General features: G+C 46.3%; 1 protein-coding gene across 1 annotated transcript; it reads left to right on the top strand.

Moving 5' to 3' along the window:
• The first annotated feature begins 10,045 nt into the window (after nt 1-10,045).
• On the top strand, nt 10,046-16,322 carry LOC143819140 (uncharacterized). Its single transcript, XM_077300347.1, has 2 exons — nt 10,046-11,143; nt 14,519-16,322. The coding sequence occupies exons 1-2, from the start codon at nt 10,333-10,335 to the stop codon at nt 15,262-15,264; spliced, it is 1,557 nt and encodes a 518-aa protein (XP_077156462.1). The 5' UTR covers nt 10,046-10,332; the 3' UTR covers nt 15,265-16,322.
• Nucleotides 16,323-16,541: the final 219 nt, after the last annotated feature.

The following is a 16,541-nucleotide window of genomic DNA, read 5'->3' as shown; positions in this document are numbered from 1 at the left end:
GGCCTCCTCCCCTCAGTCAGGGGCTGTCAGAGGCTCCTTCGCAGCAGGCCTGGAGGGGGGGAGGGGGAGCACTCTGCAGCCTCCTGCCAGCTCTGTCAGGGTTCTGAGGCAATCTGCAGTTGGACATGGCAGTTAGGACAGCCTTGGGGCGAAAAGGGCTGGCGCAGCCTCTGTTCTCATCCCCCTTGGCAACCCTGCTGACCTCCTCTCCCTTTGGTGGTCAGGAGCAGACTGGCAGCCAGACTGGGCTGGGTGAATGGAATTTTGGTCTGTCCTGGTGAGGGGCCAATAGGAAGGCACTTTGCGCGCCTCCCCATTGGCTGCTTGGCCCTGGATGGACACTCGGAGGGCCCAATCAGGAGCCGCTTTGCGGCTCCTGATTGGGCCCTCTGAGTTTTTATCCTGGACAGGGCCCGCCCTAACTCCTCCCCAGGTGGCCTTACTCTTTTATTTAATAGGACCCTGTCCTATTTAAAGATTACCATATCGCATTACCACATTTTAATACCAGACCATATGGTAAAATTATATAATATACAATATAATATTACATTATATTATCACAATATAATGTAATATGATTATAATATATTATCATTAGGTACACCACTTTTAGGTATCCTTTTTGTTAACAGAGTTTTTAACCTGGGAAATTATAGGCCCTACACTGCAGAAGTGGGGCAAAATTCAGACATAAGAACATAAATGAAGCCTGCTAAATTAGACTAGTGGCCCATTTAGTCCAGTATATTGATTCATACAGGAGCTAACTGGATTTTTCTGATTCACGTTTATCCCTAGTAGAGAGGTCCAATGCAACCTCCTCACTCTGGTATTCAGATATTTGCTGCTTCTGCATATGGAGGTTTCCTTTTAGCCACCATGGCTAGAAACCATTGATGGACCTCCATGAATCTATCTAACCTCTTTTAAATTAAAGGTGTGTCGCAAATATTATAATCAGTATTTAGGAATATAATGTGTTTCAATTATGAAATGCAGGGGTGGAAAACAGGTCAATAATATGGTCATAACAGCCCCTGACTAACATATACCAAAATATTTCAAAACAGTGAGGGCAAACAAAAGAAGAATGTGTTATATTTTCCTATAAAAAGTTACCCACATAATTTGTAAATGTATGCTGCCATTATTTGCTGCTTCCAGAAGACATTTTTCTTTTACACACTTTAAAGAATACTGATAGGCAAACTAGACATGATGATGGCATGCATGTGTATTTACTAATTTTTCCACCTGCTTATGTGAAAGACGGTTGGAACCATGCTTGCTGAAAATGAAGCACATTATTTGTTTGTTTGTTTGTTTATTTGATTTATAGGCCACCCATCTCACAGTGGGCTCAGGCCTGTTAACAATAATAAACAAGAATACATATTAATACAATTATTAAAAACTTTTAAAAGATAAACCCAGTAGTATAGAGATAGATTGCTTGGGAAGGGGGAGTGGGTAGACCAGGAGACCAGTTATGGAAGATACCTACAGTCAACCGAAAGCCTGGCAGAACCACTCAGTTTTAAAGGTCCTACAGAACTGTAATAAATCATAGAAGGCCCGGATCTCAGCCAGTGGAGTGTTCCACCAGGTTGAGTCCAAAGTTGAAAAGGCCTTGGCCCTGGTGGATTAAAGGTACACTAGTTTCAGGCCAGGGAGCACCAGGAGGTTCACTGCTCTAATGGGGGGGGGGGTATTACGTTAAATCCTGTTGCTCCTTCTCCTTACATCACTGCACATCATTGTTTTAAGAAATTTTCCCCGAGTCAATCCTGCATTTAGCAGCACTCAACCTGGAGCAGGAACCTGGGATCTTGGGAACCTGGAAAGTAGAACTCTGATGCTCAGCTTGTCCTGAATTTTGCTGTTATGACCATGTTTTTAGGAAACACTATTTCTGCAGATTGTCCATAGTACGGTGAACATCAGAGTCAGTAATGCTTAACCGCTGAAAGCTACTCAATTTCACCATGCAGAATAGAAAATAAGCTGTCTATTTCCACTGTTTGGGAGTTGAGAACCATTATGTATGCTAACTAATTTAAAATTTATATTCTAAAAATATACTAACATGATGTGCAAGCAGTGTGTTATGAAAAATTATTTAGGAGCATACTGAAACACTGGGGAATGTTAGAATTTTCCAAAGTCAGCAAATGAATTAAGAAGTATCTTGACCAGCTTAGTTGATGAGAACATAATCATTTAACTCTGTATCATTTAGTTCTCTCAGATTGGTTCTGCTCAGCTCAGTTTTTGATCTGCTACAATAATGGACTGGCACAAGCTAAGCATCAGCAGGTCAAATGTTGGGAGAGATTCCCCTCATAGCTATAACATCACAGGGACACAGTCGGCCCTTGTACACCAATATATTGTGCCACTTAAGTAAAGCTTACTGAGATCAAATATATTGCCTACCCAATTTCTCCACTAAACCACATCCTGGCTTATTTCAAATTCTAATCTGCATGCAAAGGACTTTTTAGTATTTACTAAACACTGCCCCTTCAACAGCCAAATCATAAACTTCGAGATCTTTTCAATTCTGTACATTTACCACAACTGTTGTAGAAACCTATTCCAGTTTCCAGAACTGGTGATTTTTGCTTAACAAGTTTCCCCAAACAAAGACTCATGGTTCCTCAAGAATGGTTGGCCAAAGCAGAGGCATCATTGTAGGGGGGGGGGGCAATTGTGGTTCTTTATAAACTAGCTCTTTTGTCCATCAGTAGCAGTTCCACCAACCACACAGCAACTAAATAATGAACCATAAAAGCATTCCAAAACAAAATTTTAAGTACAACAAAGCTGCTTAAGCAGAAAGAAGCCTTGAAAACATATTAAAGGTAAGCTATTATGAAGCAATTTTCTGATTGCTTTCTTTGGAAAGAGTTTCTGAGTTACCTATTGAGTATAATGTTCATATAATTAGATACAAAGGCTATAGTTACACATCTCCAAATTCATCTCAGATTACTCAGTGTGGGGAAATCCTAGAGCTAATTTTTGATGGTTAAAAATAGTAACCACAGGACAAGCTTGCAAGGAGGTAGATTGAAGGTGGTACAATTCACTCTAAAATATTTTTAGTTCTATTTTTCTATGTATTAAGTGTCCATTTGATTTTCAGCAATGGTTTTAAAATTGAGTTAACCATCTTGAGGGACCTAAAAGTGGAAATGTGAAGGTGAAATACATTTGTAAATGTGTTTTGAGTTTGAGGCACATTTTAAAAGTGGGAGCATTGGGGAGGGGGGGCTAGATGTGAGAACTGGTAAAACGTAACTCTGTTCCAGTATAACAAAGTGTGAGTCCAATGACACCTTTACGATTTTATATAAGCTTTTGTGTGCATGCACACTGTGTCAGAGAAAAGCTTATACCTTGAATAAAACTTTGTTGGTCTTAAAGGTGCCAATGAACTTAAATTTTGTTTTGCTGCTTCAGACCAACACAGCTTTGCACCCGAATCTCTCTTGTAGTGTATGCATAGTATTTTTGTTGTAGAGTTAAAAACAAACTTATGTTCTTGGGGAGCAGCTACAGAGTACTCTGGAAAAAAGATCCAGTTTGTGTGCCTCTGTTCTTCTGGATTACAGGCAGGGTTTAGTTTTGCTTCATTTCAAGGACACAGCCACTTAAATAGTTGTGAGGGGGAACATCATATACACTCAGCTCCCAGTATTTCTTTTTTACTTTCCACTCCCATGCACAATTATTATTATTACTATTATCATATTTATATAAATATAACTTAATTTACAGAGAATGTGAAACTCATAAGATAGATAGTGATAACAGCAATAACTATAATATATGTTTATATTTGCTGTTCCTGGTTCTTTATGGCCAGGAGTACATGCAATCAATGAGAAGCTGATTTATCCAGGTTCTTGTCTTCCAAACAGGAGTAAGATTTTGTGACATCCTGGTTATTCCAGCTCTATGATTCCATGATGTTTCATAAAATAGTTACATACAAGAGCCATACATTTGTTAAATTAATAGAACCTAGGTTAGGAAAAATAATTTGGAGAAACCAGGATTTGCTGCATGTAGGAACACATCCAGTGCCTTGATATTATTATTCAGTGAGGCTATTAGCATAGTCACCCTGCAGCTTAAAATCCAGTATTTTCAGTCTATTGAGACTTCATATTCCTAGGTCATTCATCTTGTAAACTTTTCTACTTCTGCAGTGTTCCCTTAGGAGTCTAAAGACTGCTATGCTTGCATTTCTCAGGTCAGATTCTGATCATTCAACCTTCCATGACACAAACATTTCCTTCACTGGATCAGGAATTGCATGCTCAGCAATGAATAATTGGTGTTCTTATTTTCTATGAAGCTGCTCATTTTCCCCATAGATAAAAAAGGTAAAGGTATCCCCTGTGCAAGCACCGAGGGGTGACGGAGGGGTGACACCCTCTAGCATTATCATGGCAGACTCAATATGGGGTGGTTTGCCAGTGCCTTCCCCAGTCATTTCCATTTACCCCTCAGCAAGCTGGGTACTCATTTTACCGACCTCAGAAGGATAGAAGGCTGAGTCAACCTTGAGCTGGCTGCTGGGATTGAACTCCCAGCCTCATGGGCAGACAGCTTCAGATAGCATTTCTGCTGCCTTACCACCCTGTGCCACAAGAGGCTCTTTCCCCATAGATACCTGGGCCTATTATGAATATATCAATTTTCACTGCAATCAATTGCCAATGCTTTTAAATCATCCTTTTAAAAAACGGTTTTAACACGTTCCCATTTATACATATGCTGTGATACTGCATTGGTTTTTTTTTCAGTGATTATGCACCTTAAAAAGTTCCAACAGTAACTCTGGGATGGGGAACATCCTCCATTGTGCTGCAGTGTCACCTGACCACTACTCTGGCACATGCTGCCAGCAGGATCTCATGGAAATTGTAGTTCATGGAGACCTAACTAGAAATTTCCATAGAGACACATAGACTATGCTGATTTCAGGTCTATAGAAGACAAGCATAATTTGGAGGAAACTGGAATAGTAGACAGTTTGTTTACAATGACAAGTATTTGTTTTTACACACATCCTATTGACAACTTATTCATAACCAGCGTCTTTCGACTCGTACCACTTTAAAGGTGGCATTTGGGCATTGTGCATCCTGTGCTTACCTTTGTTTCCCATGTGTTTCATGCTCTCCCCAAAAACTTGTAAATTCTTTTATAGACAATGCTGATGTAAATGTGAAAACCACTTACAACTCTTCGAGTGGAAAAATACTTTTTGTCGAGACTCATAACTGAGATGCATATGGCAATGACTAGTCTCAGAACAAAGCAACATTTCAACACCTTTTACTGCGGCTGCTGGCCCCTAAGAGCCAAAGGTGAACAATGCAGTACACAGACTACATGTACTCTCCAACAGCCCTCAGACTCAAATTTCAAAACACATGGGACTAATTTCAAAACTGTGGTCAAGCCCTAAATCAATAAGAACAGAATGAATCATTTTAAATGATGCTTTTTACCAGCACAAAGAGAGAAGCCATCAAACTACCTCAGATTCTGTTGCTGAGGTAAGAAGTTAGACTCATGGTGGGCCAATAAACCTGAAAGTATCATTTCTGTAGGTTAAATGGGCTTTCTTTCTGGTTGCATTGACGTCTTTCTCTAAGTGCACTGACTTTTTTCAGGACTCAAAGCAAAACCTACCAACTCTTTGGAAACCGTATCCGACAAACAAACAAAAAAAAGTGGTTCTCGATCTCTGTAAAATTGTTCTGTCTGCTTCCTTCCAATATTGCCTACACGGGATTTGTTATGAATGGAAGATGAATGTAAAATCTTTGTGGTTCTCGGAATCAGGTTCCTATGTCCTATTAGGATAAAATGTTGATATTTCACTTTCTAAACTTGTTTTGTTTTTGTTTTTTTTACAGTAGAGGCTCATTTTTCAAGCCTACCACAATCTTCCCACTGTACCATAGAATGTTAATCTTTTATTGCTGATGCGTAAAAGCTCAAATCTCCTGCTGCATGATGGGCCTTGATCCATTCTGAGCCCTTTTCAGGATGAGTCTCAGACAATAACTTAGATGTACTATTTCTTCTTTCTCTTCTGCCATAATCACTTGGTTTTCAGATCACGACAGAAACTGCATGAAAGAAGCTTATTTGACACATGGCAAGGCATATTTGAACAAAAGAAATAATGTGGTACCAGTGCCAACCTGAATAACTGTCAGAGTTACTAGAGCAAATGAAAACCGAAATAAGAACCAAAACCTGGATATATGTCAAGAACTCATTCCCAGAAGAACAAAGCAGACTCATGAAGCAAAATTAAAACCTGACAAGAGCATAGTCAACATATATGAGCATCAGCAAACTGTCAGTGCAAAAATGTGAGATTTGAATATAGAAATGTTTCTGTCAGTAGTCCAGAATTAGCTACAATAGTGAGTTAATATTAAATAAATATTGATCATTGATGCTAAAATTAGCAATTGATTTACAGTTTTAAAACTCTATACTATTTTATTATTTTAAGTAGACAGTTTTATTGTTACTGCTTAATTGTAATGACTGAAAATTTGAACTTGTTGTTAGCCCTGAAATGGTGACTCTTAGTGGGCACAATATATAAATTATACTATAAATAAATAAAATTTATATTCAGAAACTTTAAAAAACTTTTCCCTCACATTAGCATGTAGCAAATTTCTATGGTGTTCTGTTCTCTATTAACCGCCATCTCTAATATTTCATCATCTTCGAACAATATTTTTCTATGAGATGGGAAAGAAGAGGTTTAACTATTTCTTTTCCAGACACAACAGGCTGCTGCTGCTACAATTACCACTCTTTCTATTTCCTACACCTTTCTTTCACTGCTTCTTTTGTTTTTTAAAAATAAAAAGGAACGTTTTACCAAGAATGCTATTACAGAGTATGTTGATGCCATTATGCAATAGTCAACAGTGAAATGTTTGTTTCATAAACACTTGGTTGGAATGTAGGCCTCTTTGTAAATTTTCAATGAGATGAAATTGTATGATGTTAGGAAAACTTCCACAGACAGTGGTATAAACGTTGTGTAATTGCAGTAATTTTATTTAGAAAAAGAGAGAATTCCATCAGTTGTGTCATTGTTCTTAATAGTACAAAAAGAAGAACAGAATTGGCCTTTATGATGTTTGACAAATGTCAAATTTTATAGATCAAAGCCAGCATCTTGAATCATGCCTGAGAGACAACAGGGAACAGTCAGCTATATCTCAGGAGCCAGAATAGAGTAACAGATTAGAGCTAGAGAGTCCTCGATTCAAATCCCAGCTATGTCTCCCTAATTCTCTCCTCTCCCAGCAAAACTGACATCATAGAATTATCACAAGGCTAAATCAGAGAAGAGCTACATGCATTCTGATTTCAGTTCTCAATTCTTCTGGTTCACATGACAGGTGGCTAGCACCAGCGCAGCAATGAAAGAAAGAAGCATTACCATGAATAAAAACCATCAAAAAGGAGAGTGTCTGGAAAGGCATTAGTTTGAACTGGGTCAAAAAGCAGCAACTATGCTTTAGTTCCTGTTATCAAAAGTCGAAGAACTATTTTGATAGCAATCGCAATGTTTATTTGGGAGGGGTTAAAAAATTCCTGGTAGTCATATATCAGTTTGCACTGATTTCCACCAATGCCCCCTTCAGGACTTTGAAGAGCCCCCTGTCCTACCCAGACAAAAGTACGCAATTCTGGTGAGTACCACTATGCACACACACAATGTCCTAGGCAATGCCATTAACCTGAGTTGAGGGTTGTTCACTTTCCTAGTCCAAACAGAGAGATGAGCTCCTATTGCTGGTTCTCAGTGCCATCTTAGACCCTCCTAAATCCATTGAAAACAACAGGTTTGGAATCATGCTATTCTCTTCAGGAAAGCATTATAAAATCTTAATAACTCTGCAAGTCTTTCACAACAGTCTCCACAGTGAGAACCTATAATAGCAAAAGTATATGGAAATATGAAGAAAGGGAAAACTTAAACTGGGATGACAGGAAACTTATTTGACCCTCCAAAACTCCAATTGCATGCTGTCATTGGAAGACATTCAAAAGAACTTTATTAAGGAGCAGCAAATCAAATAAATGCTTTCAGCACTTAACCAAATGTAATTAACTAGCATGCTAGCCCTGCACACCAACTTCAATCTAACTGAATTATGGTAGAGACACACCATTAATTTCACTAATTACAAACATATTGCCCAAAAGTTCAACAACAAATGCTTTTGTCAGTTGTTAAGGTGTTTCCTTTTGTTGCACTTGTTCCTCTGGTATGAAATAGTTTTATACAATGAAGAGATTCTGTACTTTGATAATGAGCATGATAGTCATAATTAATTTCTACATCAGATCTTAAATCCATCAAAATTGCAATAGAAAGTTTATGCACACTAAAAAAAGTGGTTTTTTTCTTTGCTGTTATGGGTTTTAAGCAAGCAGAAAATGAGTTAAATGTCCTTTGGATTTGAGCATGACCAAAGTCTGGGTTAACATGAAGCATCTGCTGCCTTGATGATTTTTAAGTTTTATTCTATCTTCAGCGATGGTAAAACATTCTTAGTATCAGGGAAAGTATATAGTTGAGCCAGTGGGAAGGATTGCTGACTCTGTTTTCTATAAACAATGGGGAGAACATGAATTGCTGCAGGCTCTTGTTTCTTTTCTGTCCTTTCATGCTACTCTACAGCTTTTCCCAAATAAATACACTGCCCGCTGTGGAAGAACAGCCAGTTGGCAATGCTATTTTGAAACCCATCCACCAACTACCTTGTAATCTTTTCAATTCAGCTGGAAAGATGGTTATTTCCTTTGGCTACTTCTGAAATGTGACTGCTTATAAAGCTCCTTAGGGACCACTTGGATGCCTCTGGCTCTGTCTCGGAGATGCTCCTAGGAGGTTTACCCCATAATTTGTTAACTGGACCTTAGCAAGAGTACAGAATGGCACTGCCAGCTAAAGGCTAATTAAGTGTAATTGAGACCCAATAAGGGACAGGCATGTATTGACAAAAAGCCAACGCTGGCAACTCTCATAAAATAATAGAAGCAAGCATGAAGTAGAATAGCTCAAGGATATCAATACCTCCTTGACAATGGATTATACCTGTGAATGCCACTGGGTCTTTAGCCTGCCTGCTAACTTTCATTCATTTATCAAAATATTCTGCTCTTCAATTTCCTCATCTCCAGGCTCCTGTGAAATCCTTTCAACCACATATACAGAACAGGGAGTACTGTATAAATATAGGTGGTTACAAACTAGTACATGTCTTAATGAGAAGAATAACTATCATGTACTTATTAAAACTAGTTCAATTTTGCTATTTCAGACTAGGATACCATCAAAAATATTTACTTCTGCTACCTAGAAGGTAGCTGCAAAATTTCCACGAGAAAAATGCTTAGGACTTTGTATCAGATCTTTCTTTATGGTGGTACGAGGGGAAAGGTTCCCAGGGGCAAAGATCAGACAAGTCAGGATGTCTAATTTATTTCCTTATGGAAGCAAATTGCAGCCTTGGGAAAGTAATTTTGAAAAGGAAAGTGTTGTAAGGATAAAGTCATTCTTACCCTGTACCATGAAAGAGAATGCATGGCTACTTTTTAAGGGCAAAAAGACCAAGTCAGGAGATTCAAAGATCTCCAGTATAAAGTATCCCTTGGTCCTTAAAAAGCTGAACCTTTAATTTCCAAACCCATGTATGTCAAGCTTGGAACAGATGTCAAGGCCAATATTGTTTATACTGAACCAGCCCGAGCTGCAAAGAGGAGCAACCGTTGTACAGTCAGACACGGAAAGCATAGACAACATGTTCCTGGCACAGATATGGCTATGAGCCTGCCATAGGGCAAATAGCTGAGTTGGTCATTTCACAGCAATGACAAAGTGCGGCCGCGACTTACCGCGGCCGCCATTAGAGAAGCGGCGAGGCGGGGGGCAGAGGAGGGATGGCGCGTGCTTGGGCGCTCTATCCCCCTCCCCGGCGCACGTGAGCAGGTTGCCGTGCGAATGCGCGGCGTACGGAGCCGGGGAGGGAGGAGCGAAGCGTGGCGCTTAAATAGGCGCCACGTGCTCGCAGGCGGCCTCTTTCCTCGGCCAGCCAGCGAGCAGCACCGGGCGAGGCGAGGTTGTGCGGGGGGACTGGGAGGCCATCGGGAAGAACTACCCTCCGCTTACTCTCCTCTCCACCTTTCATCTCCGCCCGCGGCTCGCTCTTCCCTCTCCCTCGGCTTGGCTTTCGGGGAGGGGGAGCAAGAACAGGTGTAATGGCTCCAAAACGGCAACGGGCTTCCAAAAAGGCGCCGGGCCGAGCCCAGGCGCAGGCCGGGAGGGGAGGTCAGGAGCCGGAGCCTCCCACGAAGAGGGCCGTGGCAAAACGGGCGAGCGCAGCCCGAGCCCGGGCAGCATGGGTGGGGGCCATTCCAAAGCAGAAAGGGCCAGGATTAGGGGCCGAGGGAGGAGCCGCGGAGCAGCGCACGGAGGGCGGAGGCGCGGGGCAGCCGGTATTAGGGCCGATCCAGCCCAGGGGCGGGGAGGCAGCGAGCCCACAGCGGGCAGGCCCGGCACCCCAGGCGCGGCAGGCAGAGACGCCGAGGGCGGCCAGGGGGCGGCGCCAGGCCCCAGCCTCCTCATCTCGCCATGGCAGGGGATTGGGGGATGGGGCACCTATGAGTGCCAGGGGAGGTAGGCTGGAGAGCCCAGGTCCCAGTGGCATGGGGGGGAGGCCCAGAACGCGAGACAAGAGGGAAGGCGCCCGGAGGGACAGGGAGGAAACGGGCGCTGGGCGATCCTCCGAGGCCTCAGAGAGTGAGGGATCGCAACAAAGGCAGGGCACTCCAGGCGGGGAAGCAGCAGCATACTGGCGGGGATATGCCCGTGCCATGTCACAGCATTCAGGGCATGGGAGGTCCCCCAGCTCAGACGCTCATCCCAGCTCCGGCTCCACGAGTTCTGACACAGAGAGCACGAGCCACGGGACAGAGGAGCCCTCGCAGGCTCCGGTGTCGCGCAAGCACAAGAAGCATCGCAGGCCTGCGAAGCGGCGTCGCTGCAAGGGGCGGTGCACTCACTCAAATGGTGAGTCAACGTCATCAAGTGACAGTGATGGGGCACACAGAGAAGGTCATTACTGGCTGGAAGGGGCGTTTGCCCCGGGCCTCCCAGCATGGCTACATAGGCGCAGGGCTGCGGCTAGACGCCTGCTGGCAGCTGGGGCAGTAGCAGGAGGAATGCAAGAACCTCCAGGCAATTATCGGGATACGGACGCCCCCCCAGGGATCCATCTCCCAAAGAAACTTAGGGAAAAGGCTTTGGAAGGCTATTTTGTAGACCTGTTTTCCTTTGTCAAATCAGGAAAAGGGGGCGACACAGGGGCTAAGAGGGATAAAAAGAAGGGAGACATACAGCATTGTGAGCGTAATTTCAGCAATTGGCTCAGAGGCTTTACTGAGTATATGGCTTTAATCGCAGCAGCTTACCCAGAGCGGGGGTGGCACCTGGCCCGCTTCCTCTCTCACGTTCTTGAGGCTCGAGACTGCGGTGGGGAGGAAGCGGCTATGGATTACGAACGGGAAGTCAGGGAACTGGCTTCCCACAATCCTGAAGCCAGATGGGATCTTAAGCACCAGGGTTCCTGGTTGGTGAAAGTGGGGCCTCATATGCGCAGTCCGAGGGAGCGAGAGAAGAGGGCATCATCATTTAGGAGGCTAACAGGCTTACCCTGTTGGGACTTCAACAGGAAAGCTTGCAAACGCCTGCAGTGCAGGTACAATCACGTGTGTGAGATTTGCGGGGGAGGGCATGCTGGCCAGTACTGTAACAGGGCTGGAGGGGCACAGCAGCCCTTTCGAGGAGCCCGGTCTGCCAACAGGAAGGAAGGCGGATCGGGCGCAGGAACCCCTTCCGCCACTGCAAAGCCCAACTGAGGCCATCCCGGTGGAGCTGCTTAGCATCGCCCATACCCCAATACGGGTAAGTGTGCTAGAGAGAATGCTGAAGGCCTACCCCAATAAGGAGAAGGCAGCATATTTGCTGCAAGGATTTCGGGAAGGTTTTCGCATACCATACATGGGTGACAGGCGAGCAACCAACTGCTCTAACCTAAAATCCGCATTGGAAATGCCAGGCGTGCTGCAGGAGAAGCTGGCTAAGGAGTGCGCTGCAGGCCGCATAGCAGGTCCCTTCAAGTCCCCGCCACTGCCCAATCTCAGGGTATCTCCCCTGGGGGTAGTGCCAAAGAAAACGCCGGGTCAATTCAGGCTTATTCATCATTTATCTTATCCCGCAGGCTCTTCGGTTAATGACTTTATTCCACCAGAACTTTGTTCAGTGAAATATGCCTCTTTTGACCAGGCAGTAGCAATGGTAAGGGAATGTGGACAAGGGGCCCTGATGGCAAAATGTGATGTGCAATCCGCATTCAGGCTCCTACCGGTGCATCCTGCGGATTTCAGCCTTCTGGGCATGAAATGGGACGGCCAGTGGTACGTTGACAAGGCCATGCCCATGGGCTGCTCCGTGGCATGCGCTGCGTTTGAGTCATTTAGTTCATTCTTGGAGTGGGCGGTGAAGCACGCGCATGGATTTCAGGCCCTGAGTCATTATTTAGACGATTTTATTCTTGCAGGCCCCAGAGGAACAGATGCATGTGCAGAAAGGCTGCGAGCCTTCCAGGCCGTGGCGGCGGAGCTGGGGGTTCCCCTGGCTGAGGAAAAAACGGAAGGACCCACAACCAGACTCACATATTTGGGTATTCAATTGGACTCGGTCTTGGGCCTGTCTAGGCTGCCAGAGGACAAGCTGGGAGCACTAAGGGACAGACTGCAGGGCATGTTAGGGAGGAAGAAATGCACATTGAAAGAGCTGCAATCCATACTGGGGCTTATGAATTTTGCCTGTAAGGTAATAGCTCCTGGACGTGCATTTAGTGCCAGATTGGCCAGAGCCACGAGGGGGGCTTGGTATGCGGGGCATCATATTAGAGTTACCAGGGGCATGAAGGAGGATTTGAGGGTATGGCTGTCCTTCCTGCAACGCTACAACGGGGTCACCATATGGCAAACACCGATTGATTTGGGGGAGGCGCTGCAAGTACATTCTGATGCAGCAGGTAGCCTGGGATTCGGAGTATTTTACAACAACCGCTGGTGTGCAGCGGGCTGGCCAGAGAACTGGCCAGCGGGGGTGCGTAGGGACCTCACCTTTCTGGAGCTGTTCCCCATTTTGGTGGCGGTGGAGCTCTGGAAGGAGGATTTCGCAAACAGTAAGGTCCAATTTTGGTGCGATAATATCGCAGTGGTGCAAGTGGTAAACAAACAGTCATCGAAATCTGACAGGGTAATGCGATTAGTCAGGAAGTTAGTGCTCACTTGTCTGGATGCTAATATTACATTTCGGGCGAGGCACGTACCAGGTGTGGACAATGAGATAGCGGACGCTCTATCTCGTTCCCAGACCGACAGATTTTGGCGTTTGGCCCCCGGGGCGAACAAGGAGCCAGAAGAGTTTCCAGCCAGACTGTGGTCCCTTGGGGAAGACTGATCCTCCAGGGCGTGTGGGAATCGTTGGCCCCATCCACCCGGCGAGCATATGAGGGAGCAGCTCAGGGCTTCGTGGACTTTGCCAAGGCGGCTGGACACCAGGCGGCTTGGCCGATGTCGGAAAATTTGGTGCTTCAATACCTAGCACACTTGAAGGAACGGGGCATTGCACCAGGGTCAATGCGAGTCAGATTGGCCGGGCTGTCCTTTGTTAGCAAGATGCTCGGGGCTTGGGATCCAGGCAGGTCCTTTCTAGCAAAAAGAGCAGTGCAAGGCTGGAAAAGGATGGAGCCAGTCAGGAAGGATGCAAGGAGGCCTATCTCACGTCAGTTACTCCATCAGATGCTGGGGCAGCTGGACAGGGTTTGCAGCAATGCCTATGAGGCAAAATTGGCAGGGGCAGCATTTACACTGGCCTTCTATGCGGCTCTTAGGGGGGGCGAGTTTCTTTCCCCGGCTAGGGCATCGGGGGAAAAGGCTCCTCTTGCCAGGGAGGACGTGTTCTTTCATGGGGATTCATTGGGGATCACGATACGTCGCTCAAAGACGGATCAGAGGGGCAGAGGGGTGACTATATGCTTACCAAAGGCACAGTCAGGGAGCCCATGCCCGGTAAGGAGCATGCGATCTTTCTTGGCACGGCGGCCTGAGTTGCCAGGGGCTTTGCTCATTCACAAGGATGGGACTTGCCTTTCAAGATTTCAATTCGTGGCGATCATGCGGGCCTGCCTGAGGGGGTTAGGCCTGGAGGCGGGATGCTATGGCACACATTCGTTTAGGATAGGTGCGGCTACACAAGCCTTTAAGGAGGGAGCATCGTCCAGGAAGATCATGGGTGTAGGGCGGTGGAAGTCTGGGGCATTCCGGTCTTACGTACGTCCGGAATTGGACATTAATTGTTAATTTGTTTTAGGAGCAGGTTCACACAGGCTTCCAGTACGGGTCTTCGGACACAGTTATGTCTATTGGGCGGGAGCCTATGCCAACAGCTCCAGATGGGGACCCAACCTGGGCCTGGGAGAACACATCAACATCTCCTGGCTGGGGCGGAGAGGAATGCGATGGCCTGAATTGTTGGAGGCGGTGGCGGCGGAAGTTCGGAGCGCAGGGCCTCCAGCAGCCCTCATAATCCACCTGGGAGGCAATGATTTACCGTCCACGAAACGGGTTCAGCTGAAGATGTCCATCATCGGGGACTTGGTGGCGCTGCAGCGGAAATTGCCAGGGACTAAGATCATCTGGTCCAACATAGTCGAGCGACGGTTTTGGAGGGGAGCCATATCAATAGAGGCTGTGAACAGATCCGTCAGGAAAATCAACGCTGCAGTTAGCTCCATGATGCTCCGGCGGGGTGGCTTGGTAGCAAGGCACGACGGCATCATGCCGTCAGCGGACGTGTTGTACAGGGGGGACGGAATTCATTTGTCTGCCATGGGGCTGGAGTTATGGTTGAACAGCATCCGAACCACACTGTTTGATTGGTTGCGGGGGTGCGTGTTGGCGGGAGCAGGGCCGGCTGGCCCTGCTCTAGTGGCGGGGGACAAGGAAAAGGAGCCCAAACAGGTGGGGATTGAACAAAGGGAGAGCGATAGCACTCCCCTAACTGGAGGGCCTCAGGAAGAGGCATCCGCCTGGAATGCGGCCAACCCGGACGGGTAGGTCCAAAGCAGTCCAGGTGAGAGAGGCTGGAAGGGGCTGAGGGAGGTCCACGCCTCCCAAGGCATTCCAGCTGTCTCCAGCGGAGAAGACTCCATGGCAAGGGTTCTTGGGGCTCAGCAGGGGCTGAGACGAGGTACCCAGGGCGCCATGAGAGTCAGGGCTAGGGTCGGATGACCCAGGGGATGTTGGGCTCCTGATCCTCGTCAGCCAACACGTTGTGTTTTTGTTAAATAAAAGCTGTGGCCTGTTTGCCAATCCAGTAAAGGTGTGAGCGTCATCTTTGGGCCCCCACTGCCCGCCTGCAAGCTAAAGTGCGGCCGCGACTTACCGCGGCCGCCATTAGAGAAGCGGCGAGGCGGGGGGCAGAGGAGGGATGGCGCGTGCTTGGGCGCTCTATCCCCCTCCCCGGCGCACGTGAGCAGGTTGCCGTGCGAATGCGCGGCGTACGGAGCCGGGGAGGGAGGAGCGAAGCGTGGCGCTTAAATAGGCGCCACGTGCTCGCAGGCGGCCTCTTTCCTCGGCCAGCCAGCGAGCAGCACCCACCCTCCCACCCTAGGTTTTAAGGTTTTGGTATGGTTAAGGAATTTAGCAGCGTGTTGGGGTTTTGAAATTTTTCATAGTCACAGCAGGCGGGGGACAAGGAAAAGGAGCCCAAACAGGTGGGGATTGAACAAAGGGAGAGCGATAGCACTCCCCTAACTGGAGGGCCTCAGGAAGAGGCATCCGCCTGGAATGCGGCCAACCCGGACGGGTAGGTCCAAAGCAGTCCAGGTGAGAGAGGCTGGAAGGGGCTGAGGGAGGTCCACGCCTCCCAAGGCATTCCAGCTGTCTCCAGCGGAGAAGACTCCATGGCAAGGGTTCTTGGGGCTCAGCAGGGGCTGAGACGAGGTACCCAGGGCGCCATGAGAGTCAGGGCTAGGGTCGGATGACCCAGGGGATGTTGGGCTCCTGATCCTCGTCAGCCAACACGTTGTGTTTTTGTTAAATAAAAGCTGTGGCCTGTTTGCCAATCCAGTAAAGGTGTGAGCGTCATCTTTGGGCCCCCACTGCCCGCCTGCAAGCTAAATGTGAGCATAATGTATATGTATATACAATGCATGAATTAAGGGATGAAATATGGGATTCAGTTATATTTGACTATTCTTGTGCTGCCTGCCACTGGTGATTTCAATACATACACAAATGAGGGCAAGTGAACGTTTTCATGGGGAAAAGTCTTGAAAACAAAACAGTAAAGAGATGGGAAAACACACAACCAAAAGCAGCCTGGGAGGAGA

The sequence above is a fragment of the Paroedura picta genome, chromosome 10 (assembly GCF_049243985.1).
Source record: "Paroedura picta isolate Pp20150507F chromosome 10, Ppicta_v3.0, whole genome shotgun sequence".
Classification (NCBI taxonomy): Eukaryota; Metazoa; Chordata; class Lepidosauria; order Squamata; family Gekkonidae; genus Paroedura; species Paroedura picta.
This window is presented reverse-complemented; position numbering and strand designations above follow the sequence as displayed.